The sequence below is a fragment of the Centropristis striata genome, chromosome 6 (assembly GCF_030273125.1).
Source record: "Centropristis striata isolate RG_2023a ecotype Rhode Island chromosome 6, C.striata_1.0, whole genome shotgun sequence".
Lineage (NCBI taxonomy): Eukaryota > Metazoa > Chordata > Actinopteri > Perciformes > Serranidae > Centropristis > Centropristis striata.
The window spans coordinates 18,722,992-18,736,692 of NC_081522.1; the positions used below are offsets into that span (position 1 = coordinate 18,722,992).

Consider the following 13,701-nt stretch of genomic DNA (forward strand, 5'->3'; position numbering starts at 1 on the left):
CATCTGCTAAGGAAATCATGAGCCATCAGAAAGCCAGCCATTTGATAGCATTAGAGGGATAATCTCAGTGTGGCAAGTTCTCAAATTACACTACTAATATTCGTTACAAAATAATTGAATGAGTCCCAACATTTCTGGGAATACTTCTAGATCTTAATTTAAAGAAAAAAAAATACAGAAAGAGAGAGAGAGAGAGAGAGAGAGAGAGAGAGAGAGAGAGAGAGAGAGAGAGCATCATATGGCAAAATACAGGTCATTCCAACACATCTCAAAGCATGGTTCCAGAAAAAAGAGGAATGCCTTAATGGCCTTATACCACTCTGTTCTTAAGGGTGAGAGACATTCACACTAACCATATACTGATAACTGACACGGCAGCCAATCTGCCCATTCTGTAGTCAGTCTGGGTGTGAGCTCCCTCTGCAGGGCTGGTGTGTGCGGTGCTGGTGATGTTTCTGTAGAGCCGCCATGGCTGTGTGAGGACGAGTGATCACTGGTCTGTCCAGTAGTTTGGACATCTGAGGAGTTAGAGGATGCTTTCTGCCTGACTGTACACTGGATAAGTCCATCCCTGCACTGAAAGACAGAAAACATTTCTTTAATATCACCCAATATAAACAATGAAGTTGAACTTAAACTGTAAAACAGTTTGATTTGATTTGATAAATCTTTATTGTCCCCGAGGGGCAATTTGTTCTGCATTCAGTAGTTAAAAATGTCACACAACAAGCAAATAATCATCATAAATACAAAACACAGAACATAAAAACATTAAAGCATAAAAGCATATGGGAGACATCATGGAATATAATCATTTACATTGCTTAAGAAAGACAAAGCTACTACCCTAGTTTGTTTAGGAAGTGCCAAACTAGTCACACTAAACTGATGTCTTTAGAGTATCAATCTCAAATAATTATATGTTCTCATTACTATAAAAGTTCAATTTAGCATTTCTCCTAAAATACATAGCAATAACTTATACAGGAGCTTTTAACAGCGAGCATGGAAAATATTTTGTTTTAACACTGTATAAATAAATGAATAATGCCATACCATGAATCCATGAGCCTATTACCCAGGGCACTTGTAGGTGGTGGGCGGGGGATGTATGCAGGCCCATTGGCCAGTCGCTCGACCCTATGCAGTGTCAGGTCTGTGTCTCCTGTGGATGTACCTGTCCCAGAGGCGTGTCCTACTCTGCTGAACTCAGGTAAAAGTTCTGAGGTGGTCTGGCTGAGTCGAAGCCTGCGTGCACGGACTCCATGTGTCTTGTGATTACCAGTTGTTAGTGTGGCACTGAGAGGGGGAGAAGGGGCCTGCGTGGTGTCTGGGGACAGGGACAGGGACAGTCGAGCCACTTCAGACGAGAGGACTTCTCTGTGATGCAGGTCTGAAAACAAAACACAATCATTACTATGCTATTACTGCTATTATAGGTGCATAGCAATAATACTACTGTTTTTGCTATGCACTTCATGTGTATTTTCATGTGTTTTTTTTATGCACACTGTTCATTGCACCTTATTTGTTTCACAGCACCAAACATTTTTATACTGTATATTCATATGTATTCTGCACTGGGATACTCTACTCCTTAATACATACTCCTTCTTTAGACACTTTATTTTTCATTGTATTTTTTATTGTATTTTTATATTTTATTGCTTGAAGTATGCCTAGGTTGCTCTTATTTAATTGTGTTGTTATTGTCTCTGTGTGTAATGCTGCTGCTACACTGTAATTTCCAGGTTGGGATAAATAAAGTCTGTCTATCTATCTATCTATCTATCTATCTATCTATCTATCTATCTATCTATCTATCTATCTATCTATCTATCTATCTATCTATCTATCTATCTATCTATCTATCCATCTATCTATCTATCTATCTATCTATCTATCTATCTATCTATCTATCTATCTATCTCTCTATCTATCTCTCTATCTATCTATTACAAAAGCTTATTTCTTTGTTTTATGGATATATGATGATTATCATTATTACATTATTTCAGTTTCTCAGTCTCTTTATAAGCAACAGCAGGTGTGGCATATTCACCTGGGGAAAGAAACTGGAAAGAGGAATCCTGTGAGGCAGTATCTAGGCTGTCTCTGTGCTTCTCCGCTTCATGCTCTTCATCACTACTGCCATTTCCTACACCGCCAAGGCCTTCTTCATCATCACCATCATCATCATCTTCCTCCTCTTCTTCATCACTATGCCGAATAGCCAGGACCTGTGGTAATCTTTCTGTCTTTATGGCCTGGAGACGCCTGAAAAAGAATGTATAAAGATGTTTAGCTTCATCCCCCTGAGGTCTGCAGAGGAATTCATGTAAATGTATTTTGGAAATACAAAGACACAAACATGTAATTCCCTCACATAATAAGAAAAATCGTGTGAGTATTACCTGCTGTGCTGCTCTCTCCAAGCTCGAAGCTCAGCAAACACATCAACGCGTTCTCTGACATCAGGCTCCTCAAGGTCATATGTGTGTTCTGGTACATGGATGGGCATGTCACGGGGAGTGAAAGTAGATCTGGTAGGTGCTGTCTATGAAACCGAAAAGAGGGAGAATGAGCATGAGGAAGCTAGGAAACATAACAGAACAGAGGGCTAAGAGCTGAGTACATTAATTATGGATAGACGGTGGAGTAATGGTCAGACAGAGAGTGAGGGCAAACATAAGAGAGACAGACAGTTCAGGAGGGGAAGGCAAGAAGAAGGCAGAGTGACAGCAGCGGTGTGTATATTCCACTATGACAGATAACATGGCATTGGCAGTGAGAGCCGCATCTGTCATGTCACTCTGACACTGTTGCACCCTTCATACATCTCCATCCCCCGTGTCCTCCCACCGCTGTGCCTGTCCTCTCAGGTTTCTGTCCTCCTGCTAATAATTAGCTCCCTCCCTTTATAGTGACATGACATTAAAGAGATGAGCTGGTGATGTCAGACAGCCATAATGGCCTGCCAAACCCCATAAAGCTTGTTGTTCCTCTAAGCCGATACTAAATCCTCTACTGTATGTGAAACAGCATGCAAGGAATGATAGATTAGTCCAAGATTTTACATTTTCTTAAACCAGAACTGTTTTTTTTTCTACGAATAACGAGATGTTTTGTTTTTTTTACACCACCTACCCTTAACTTCTCTCTTCTTGCCCGAATAGCCTGGACTGGATTTCCACAGAACAGGATCTTGCCAGCTCCTTTAAAAAACAACAGACAAGAGAAGGATTTCAGTGAATCTGTTTTCTGAAACATAAAAGGCCACTTGGTGGCACTGTTGAGTAAGGATTGTAAAGATTATCTGGGTGATACTAATGCGAGGAAAAGGGAACTGTTGCTTAAAAGAAATAAAATGTACAGATGCAAACATTAAGACAATGTGGCTGAATGTAAATCTCACAGTCGTGTGAAAAACAGCAACCAGAGTGCCTAACCATGTGTCAGGGTGCTGGTTTCTGCTTCCACTGTTGCTAAATCTGAGTCTGCAGAACCAGGTCTGGATCCAGGAGGGGAGAGAAATCCAGGCCTGGTCCCTGACATGGGTCTGGAGCCTGTGTGGGGTCTGAAGCCTGCTGACGAGTGGGGCCGGATGCAGGAGTAGCTGGAAGCAGGGCGCCTGGCTGAGCTAGGTCTGCTGTGAGGACATGCACTGTCTGCTGTTTCCTCTGCAAAGACAGAAGCAAGTGGCCCATTAAATACACAGCTGTAATTAACCGGTCCGTGTCAAATCACTCAGAACAACATTGCATACACACACCATCTTCAGTAGCTGCCAAAGAGGAGTTGCAGTCTCTGATTGAGTTACGGAGAATGGCCCAGTCCTCTCCCATGGTGCTGCTGCAGCTCTGCCCGTCCTCCTCCACCTTTAAATCGTCAAGGTAACGCAGCTGAGGGACCAACTCCCTCACTGCAGCCCGATAACTGTAGTCTTCCGTCTGAGATGAAGGGAGGAAGCAAAGGAAAGAGAGAAACAGAGTGAATGTAGAGGACAGTCGGCTGTTTGAAGAGGTAATTAAAGGAGACAAAGGGGAGAGTTACAAGATGGGGCATGACACTAGTAAGAAACTGTGACTTAAATGTATGCAAAGTAGTTAACACTAGGGGTGTGCATTGGCACTGCCCTCACAATTCGATTAGATTACGATTCACCAGGTAACGATTCGATTCGATTCAATTCGATTCTACGATGCATTGCGATGCATCACAATTCTACTCAGCTTTGGGTGCGTTTTTAATTACCCGTCTATCGCGGTCATCTCCCTCCACCTCAGCCATCTTGATTGTTGTTGTTATGATGCCGCCGGAAGTAATTGAAACTTCATGGGGCAATTGCTCTGTCACTAGTTTGGAGTTTAACACAGTTTTAAACTGGAGTTGTAGTTGGGAGTTGTTTAAAACCGTGTTAAACTCCAAACTAGTGACAGAGCAATTGCCCCCACAACTTTCCACTGGAGGCCAGAAAATAAACATAATCGATTATGGCACTTTGCCGCATCGATGCTGAATCGTGCATGCCCCCCATTGCGATGCATCGCCGAATCGATTATTGTTGACACCACTAGTTAACACTATAACACCTTAGTGATCATACACAAGCAAGTGAACTTGTCTTTTTCAGTTATCATGACTGGTATATTGAATGACTTTGTGAATAATGTTTAGAGATTGATGCATTGTAGGAAAAAGGTAAATTGTGAGAGATTCAGGTGTCTCAAGCATAAACTGTGCTCTGCAAAACCTGATATAAAACATCTTAGAGTTCACACAGTAAATTACATTGGTTTACAAAATATCCTGACATTTTTCTGGTTTATGAGTTGAGATACTCAAAGCCTCTTTTTTATTTCACTAAAATGCCTTTCAGCAGCACACGACATGAGTTGATTAATTGTTTTGTTCAGATGAAATATTTCAATAGTTTAATGGCATGGAGCCTTTTGTGTACTAAAAGTCATTCGTGCATTATGTAACAGTGTTTTTCTGTATGAAAAACATCACCAGTGCACATATTCCTGCTGTGGCCATGTGGTGATTTCAGTTGATGCACCAGTGATAGATATATAAAAGAAAATTAATGAACACTGACTACTTCGATCTGTGCTTGACATAGCCACATGTCCAACATACACTGTAAAAAATGTTTGTAGAAATTCAGTAAAACACTGTAAATTTGCATGACAAATAGGGTGTAAAATTTAAAATTGCATATCACCGTAGTGGACACTTTTAATTACCGTAACACAAGGAATAGTACAAAACTTTTGAAAAACTGTAGAAAACACATAGTTTTTACTGTAAAAATATAAATGTTTGGTGGAGAAACACCATATTGTCACAAGGACACAGTTACCCTAACAATAAAGGGACTTTTCAGTCTTAATTACAGTTTTTTACTGATATTGACATTTAATTTTACAGTAGAATACCCACTCACTGTAATTTTTATGGTGAAGTTCTGGCAACCACTGCTGCCGGTATTTTACCGTAAATTAAACAGATTTTTTTTTTACAGTGTAGGAACAAGACACATATGCTTTATAGTTATTTAGCCTCTTTATTTTTGTAAGTACATTTCTCTGTGGTTTTGTGTTTCTTTATGGTTAGTGTGTGTCTTTATAGTTGCTTTGTGTCTTTTTGTAGTCATTTTGTGTCTTTTTTAAGGTTCTGTTGCCCCTTTTCATAGCCGTTATGAGTCTGTGTCTCTTTGTACCTGTTTTGCATCTCTTTGTAGTTGTTTTATGTTTCTTTGAGGTCATTTAGAGTATTGTCCTGGTAGGTACATGTCTCTTTGAGTAATATTTTGTGGGTGAAGGCCAGGGGGCTCCCTAACATTTTGGACCCCTGGGCCTTGTGCCAAGTTTGTCCATTCATTAATCTGTCCATCCCTGTTGGCTCTAAAAATGGAACTGTTTCTCTTCTAATCTAACTCATATTCCATTATAGCTTCAGCACACTGTACTTTAGCTATACTAAGTAATGCATAATTTAATATTATAGGCGTCATGATGTCCTACAGATGATAAAGAGGATATGTTGTAAAGGAGACGTTGGGTGAGGTAATCATTTTGAGGCAATGGCGCAGTTATACACTAAACACTGGACTGTTCTAAATGTGTCATTAATGTGTAGTAAATGGCACTACATGAATATAACCCATATTAGCAAACCTTTATTCTATCTTTTTGCCCTTATTTAGAACATTATGACAGTTCGATTAATCTGTGAAATTTAACTTCTTTGAGAGAGAGAGAAAGAGAGAGCGAAAGTCCAGTTAATCACTGAGCTACTGAACGATCGAATTAGAGCTCAGTTCCCCTGCCCTTCACCAAACCACACAGATGCAGTGAATGAAAAAGAGAGTGAAGGGCTGGCATGGAGGAAATGAAAGAGAAAAGAGGAGGAGAATGAGGGCTGGGTGAGAGGAAGTAAGTGGATGTGCGGGTTTGTGTGTGTTTGATGGAAAGAGAGAGAGCAAGAGGAGTGATAGTTTGGCAAGAGAGCAAACCCAAGAACCCCTCAGTCACTACAAAGCACAGGCCTAATGCATATTCAGCTCAGCATCTCCCCTCATTGCCCTAGTTTCCTAATTAATGCTCTGCTGGTGGGTGTAAATAAACACATTCACAGTGGCCCAAAAAACTCACAGCACACTGTGTCTCGAATCAGCAGAAGGTGGGAATACAGCTTCTACCTTGTGTATCCAGCTACACTCAATATCACTGAATGAGGAGCACATAGAAATGTATTGGCCAGTTTTCAAAGAGATCGATTAGCTCTGTAATGTCGTAATAAAACATTGTGTCTCAGTTATGATGATTCATCATGACTTATGCTTGATAATTGTGATGCCTCGTGTCCTGCTCTTCCAGTGCCCTATCTTGTAGGTTGAAGACCGGGATACAGAGCGGTGAGATCACACAGATACTTTAATTTCTCAGTGCATGCTAATCACAATCCGGTCATTATCTGACAAAGCCATGAGGTGCTGACAGACTGCTAGCAAAGGAGAGACAACTAAGTGAATGAATCCTACATATATATATACTGTACTATTATTATTATTATTATATACCGTCTAGTCACTATAGCATTGTTGCCATCATATCATATCACCAGTTTAATTATTACCATCATCTGCCAACCATCCTACCAACTGATGTTCTTCTTTTTAACTTCTTAAGTGTCCTTGTTCTTGTTCTATTCTGTGTTTTTTTTCTATTGTTGTTTTTATCTATGCTACCTCAGTATTTTATTCTATTGTATTTTATTGTACTTGAATACCGAACTGCTGTGACAACTGAATTTCCCTTCGGGGATGAATAAAGTAATCTATCTATCTATCTATCTATCCATCTACATCAAAACCACAAGTTGCATTGCCAAATTGGCTTTTACAACATCAACTTAATACAACACTTTCTTTTGAGGAACTCTCCAAGCTTCTTGCTCAAGCTTTTATTAGGCTTTAACCATTCTCTAGCTTGCTGTGACCCTGACTGATTCTTGTGCCACTTGGTATAAGCTAGTTCATGGGTAGGACTATTGGGTACCGTTGGTAAAATTACAATATCGGTACCAATACTAGCACCCTTAAAGTGATACCAATGGCGATCAAGTACTTAATTTGATACCTTTTTCTTCTTCACTGCATTTATTTTTATTAAATGTCATAGGCATGTACCATACCTGTACTTTCAAATGTTTTGGTAGTATTTCAGCATACTGAGCTTTCAATTCCATCAAATACTCGACTTCACCGAAGCACAAATTGTACTGGTTGTAGCTACTGCAGCAGTGGGCCAATCACACATCACATTAAACCTAAGAATGCTTGTGGTGACTGGCTGCACAGCAACCATACAATAATGTTTTTTATATCTGGGTATGAAAATGGACTGAATCAAAAGGTATTGAGTACCAATAACCTACCCTATTCAGTATGTTCTGCTGTTATATATTAATCTGAATAATAACATCAGTGACATGTTCATTAAACACTTTCTCCCTATATTATCATCAATGCATCATCATACTTGGATTGAGACACTATTGCTGATCAGAAACAATTTGGTCTTATGTACAGTACAAGCAGATACATGTACTTTTAGTCTCTTCTTTATGTCTCCAATTCCACTACCCTCCTTTTGGAACAATGCTTATTTGTCAAATATCTATGTCTGCTGAATCACAAAGGACAAGCGAGGAAGGAGCCTGATAAGGTCAGGAAGGCAGGTTTGGTGAAGGAAAAGCAGGCATTTGGAGTTACACCTGATTACCTTATTCAAGTGCCATCTCTCTTTCTGCAGATGGTGACAAATTTAATATTTTGTTTTGTGGTACAAACAACATTATCAGAACATAATCCTACCTGGGTGGCAGTGGGGTTTGGATTCACACACACTGGGTTTCCCTCAAGGGTGAGTGTCTGGAGTTTGCCACACAACCCCAGATACTGAATCTGGACTAGGTCATCCACATCATTCCCTTCCAGATCTAACAGCTGCAAGTTCTCCAGCATGCCAACCTGACTCAGGTCTGACACATTATTATAGGCCACGTACAACTCCTGAAACAGAGAGGGGATGTACATACAGAGATTGGTCAAGGGAAAAATGGTGTCAGAATTTTTCTAAGAATGCCAAATTTGAATCTATCTACAGTACAGGCCAAAAGTTTGGACACACCTTCTCATTCAATGTGTTTCCTTTATCTTCATCACTATTAACATTGTAAATTCATCAAAACTATTAATGAACACATGTGGAATTATGTACTTAACAAAAAAGTATGAAATAAGTGAAATCATGTCTTATATTCTAGTAAGCAAAGGGTGGCTACTTTGAGGAATCTAAAATACAAGACATGTTTTCAGTTATTTCACACTTTTTTTGTTAAGTACATAATCCCATATGTGTTCATTCATAGTTTTGATGCCTTCAGTGAGAATCTACAATGTAAATAGTCATGAAAATAAAGAAAAACACATTGAATGAGAAGGTGTGTCCAAACTTTTGGCCTGTACTGTATCTATCTATCTATCTATCTATCTATCTATCTATCTATCTGTCTATCTGTTTATCTGTTTATCTGTCTGTCTGTCTATCTGTTTATCTGTCTGTCTGTCTACGCATTCAAACTTTTAATATCAATAAAGTTAGGAAGACATGGCACAGTGCTTTGTAATCTAAAAAACTATACTTTAAGGGAGGAGAAAGTAGAAATGCCATCTAGGTCTTGTAGGGAGCAGCGGGACATCCACAGCACTTGCAGGTGGGAGAGGGTGGTTCCCAGGTCTCTAAGGAGACAAAACAGAACACACTTGATTTAGAGGCGGGGATACAGGGTTACACAACACAGTGAATCATAGGAAAGGCTATTCAGTCCCTTGGCTACTGAAGCTAGAGGCTCTTTTCTCTTCCTGCATATGTAAGCCTCTCCTCTGCCTCTCACTTGTCTCTACAGCACACCCCTGCTCTGACCCTTCCAGCAGAGTCTCAGTCTGTGTATCTGCAGTCCTGTAACACCCTCTCCACTACAGCTCCCACAGCCCAGAGCAGGAAATGCTATCAGAGGCAGTGCACGTCCGGCTGGCTCTGCTCTGCTACTCTCAGGGTGGAGCAGACAGCTCCCTATCTTTCTGTTTGTACTCCTTTATCCCTCAGCGGTCTCTCGGGTAACAATTCTCCACCTGTCCTGTTTTAAGAACAATTTACAATATGTGATTGTGTCTCATCCTGCCAGTTTATTGCTTTTTCTTCTATCCCATTTTGATGACACAGCTGTGGCTGCTATCAAACCGGTAGGACAATCCAGGAGAAGCTGTGCATATTTCCTGTTCTGGAACGGTCCAAGTGGACAAATCTGAAAGCTGATATGCCACAAACTTGCCTGTGTCCTATTGTGAGACAGGTGGGTGAACCTGTTCTCCATATGTATCTATCTCTAAGACTGTAGTGAGCAACACATCTGTCTGTGTATGGTTTACATGAAGTAGCATGTATCTTCTCCATACAGAAGCATTGTATTACAAGTCACTGTTGGCAAATCTTGACATAAGCAGAGCAGAGCAGTACACCTGCACTACAATCCACATGCACTTTTTTAACATCAGGTACACATCACCATGACCGTGACCTGCTATTCTGTTTCAAAGCATGGCCTTTGTATAGCCTCCAAGGCCTCTCCTCTCTCCGACACGAAAGAGTGTCTTCTAGCATGCATGTGACCGGTGTAAAGCATGACAGTTATCCCCATGTGTCCATCACTGTTCTAGGTCAAATTACAGTTCTCTTTATGTAAAGAAATGGACCTGCTGCTTTGTTTCTTAACACAAGCAAACATAAAATGGGTCATACAGTGACAAGAAGCTTGCATCAGCAACACAAATACAGTTTTGTTTTATACTATGTCTCATTTTGGTTTCAGAATGAGCAGCTTCTTGAGGATCTGGAGTATTCCATGAGGTAATGTCAACATAATAGAGTGTGATTGTGTGTGTTCTCCTAGGAATAGGCTGCCTTTCAAGCATACAAAGCAGGAAAAAAACAAGAAGATGGTATTCGTGTTATGTAACTTTATGCTTACCTTACTGACATAATCATGCTGTTGTTCATTTTGAGCTGCACCAGCTTGGGCAAGTAGGCACCTGCAGGATTACCAGATAAGCAAAGCCATTTCTATCGCTTATGTAACAGTCGTGTGATTATTTATTTGGATTCAAACTTGGGTCTTGGTTCAATTCCAAATTCACCTCATCAGACCTCAATTAGCTAAAAGAAAGAGCACTTATAGTGTCAGGCAAGGCACAACTCACACCTGCACAGACACTGCTCTGGCATGTCTGTACTTGTGCAATCTAGGATTTTCTGAGGACAAAGGTGAGCATAATGAAGATGTTCTTCCATCATTATCAGCTCAGTCATCCTGCACTGAGGTTGGCACACCTCTTAGGAAATCTAGTACAGATACGTTGTGTGCGTCATCATAACGTCTTTATTTCTCTCTTATCTAGTTCTGGCTTGTGATTGTCTATTTGGTCATTATAATCATTATTATGAATCATCATCATCATGCCATGTTCACATAAGAAGCACTACATTTAAACCAATACAATTTTTTTGCCCTAATGAGGTCACATACAAACTTTTATACCTGTCCAGTATGCTTTGAAATAGTTGATTTACTGCATATCTTACCAAAGTTACCCAGTGTGTTCTCTTGCGTGTTTACACAGATCTCCAGCGAGGTCAAGTGAGACAGGTCCTGAGTTCCACACAGCGATTCCTGGGAGGGACAGAAACGAACTGCATATACTGAACTTGATTTTGTCTTTACTCCACTTAGTGTCACCATTCAATATTTACTGTAGCCATACACCTGTGATTTTGATGTAACATTTCCTGTAAAGCCTGTGATGTGAAATAATTCTGTCTGCTTATATCACCTTGAAAAAACAATCTGCTGCCTTAGTTAGCATTCATAGATCCATTCATCAGGCATATGAGAGGGCAGTAGCAAATTCAATTGAAAAAAATAACAATTTAATAACAATGTAGACATAATGATGATAATAATAATAATAATACAGACAGACAGGATGCATACAATAGATGTTCAATATCAGCTCCATGTTATCCCACAACCTCAGTCTCCATAGATATCTTAGAATCGGACTACATCAATGCCTCAACTACTGCTGCGAAGTACACTTAAGTGAAATTAAGGGATATCTCAGATACTTGATGTTTACATGGGGGTAGCATGTGTACATAGACTAAACACATGTATCAAACAAAGGCAATAGAGAACTGTGTGTAGTGAGATGAACACTGACTGTATCTTTAGGCACTTCAGCGAACTTACCAGCTTCTCTGGAGACAGGTAAAGCTCCAATGCTGTGTCAGTCTCCTCACAGGATTTCTTGGCAGGCATTGGGTTGATGTGGCCTGATCCACTCAGCTCAGTCACTAGGACCCGTGATGTGCCGGGCCGGACCTCTTGGGTCACAGACCCGTGACAGCAACTCATCTCTACCTGAAATGAACAATATGGAAGTATCTTACCAACATGCTTTCTAACACAGATGTAGTAGTCTGTCTATATATTGCTTATCTAACTATGCTAGCATCAAACTAACTTAATACAGCTAACGTAACAAACTAGCTTCAACTGCTATGTTTACATGTTGACATAGTGCGGCAGGTTAATTAATTTTCCACTCTTAACTAATTACAACGGCATGTACTTCGAACTGAATATTATATAGTATTTTATATAAAACATTTATTTACCTGTTGCAGGAAACTGCAGACTAAAAAGATCTATACATTTTACAGACTGGGAGCACTTTGCTTAGAAGCAAAAGTTTGCTTGACAACCACACACGACTTCCTGGATACGGGACCCGTGGCTTCCTGGAATATGTAGTGCATGTGTAATAGTTAGCGCTTCAGGGAACTCTTGAGGTTAACGCTTAGCGAAGAGTTAAGATATATTGCTAATGTTATCAAAGATTTATTTGTAAGCCTCTGCGTCTACTACCATAACCTTAACCCGCCTACGCGGGTCTGGTGCTGCATTCAAATGCTCGTTGTAAGCTCTGCATTTGGAAATCTAAGATTTCAAATTAATGTGGGCGCAATGTTAATAATTTAAAACTATACATGTGTATACTATATGTATACTACATGTATGTATATATGTGTGTATACACACACACACACACACACACACACACACACACACACATATATATATATATACTATATACTGGTTTCTTAAATTAAAGCAAAAAGTGAAGACTAATTTGTGTAATATCAGCATGTCCTATGTAAAACATTCACATAGGACATGCTGATATTACATTGAAGAAACAAAAGTTACATTTTGTGATAGAAGATCAGAAATTTCGTACCAAGTTTTCTTAGGTGGGTTAGGTTTACTGGGGAAATTTGGACTAATGACCTCGGTATTTTCCAAATCCTGACTTCTGCTAGTTATGTAGCCGAAATGAAACAGACATGCATCAGTACATTCAAATGTTGGCAGTGATTCATTGTCTGTCACGTTTAATGACACTTTGTAAACTTGGATAGGATTAAATTGTAAATACTAGTAGTCAGCTGGGGCCGGATTCACAAAGCATTCTTAAGAAAAAAAATGCTTCTTAAGTGCCACTTTTTTCCTTTTCTTCTTTCTCTTTGCTCTTAAGACAAAACTGAATGAATATTTGGTATTCATGAAGAAATTCTTATCTTTTCCTTAGTTTTTTCTCAACTTTCTTCTTAATTTTTTTTCCTAAGATAGAACTTGAGAACAAATGAGATTCTTGAAAACAAAGTTCTCAGATTTCTTCTCATATTTCTTCACAACTTTAAGAGAAGCAGTGAAAAGGAAAGTCTTGATTTGTATTTACTTGAACACATTTTTATGACATTTATGATGATTTATTCAATATTTAGTTTAGCCGTAGACAATGTGTAAACAAGTTTAGTTTACTGAAGTTTGTCAGAGGAGTTTTTTTGTGAATATATCACATAAATATTATTCTGGCAGTTGTCTGGTTATTCTGTTATCCTTGTTATTCTGGCCTATTCCTAGATCACACTACAATGTAATCTTGGTAAATCACAGAGGCAGTTGTTGTATTTGGTACTACTTAATAAATGATATTGTGATCTTGAGTTA

General features: G+C 39.4%; 1 protein-coding gene across 1 annotated transcript; it reads right to left on the minus strand.

The window, feature by feature from the left end:
• Positions 1–232: 232 nt before the first annotated feature.
• lrrc56 (leucine rich repeat containing 56) lies at positions 233–12,553 on the minus strand. Its single transcript, XM_059335751.1, has 13 exons — positions 12,306–12,553; positions 11,878–12,048; positions 11,211–11,298; positions 10,600–10,660; positions 9,214–9,310; positions 8,384–8,581; positions 3,773–3,950; positions 3,450–3,680; positions 3,148–3,215; positions 2,415–2,557; positions 2,063–2,277; positions 1,057–1,393; positions 233–576 (listed from the first exon to the last, which is right to left on the minus strand). Exons 2-13 carry the CDS (start codon positions 12,040–12,042, stop codon positions 399–401), a joined length of 1,959 nt encoding a protein of 652 aa, XP_059191734.1. The 5' UTR covers positions 12,043–12,048; positions 12,306–12,553; the 3' UTR covers positions 233–398.
• Positions 12,554–13,701: the final 1,148 nt, after the last annotated feature.

Coding starts and splice junctions, on each gene's coding strand:
- lrrc56 (XM_059335751.1), bottom strand. CDS start 12,042: ATGAGTTGCTGTCACGGGTCTGTGACCCAAGAGGTCCGGCCCGGCACA. Junction 10,661..11,210: donor GAACACACTGGGTAACTTTG/GTAAGATATGCA, acceptor GTAATCCTGCAG/GTGCCTACTTGCCCAAGCTG. Junction 3,951..8,383: donor CAAACCCCACTGCCACCCAG/GTAGGATTATGT, acceptor CCTTCATCTCAG/ACGGAAGACTACAGTTATCG.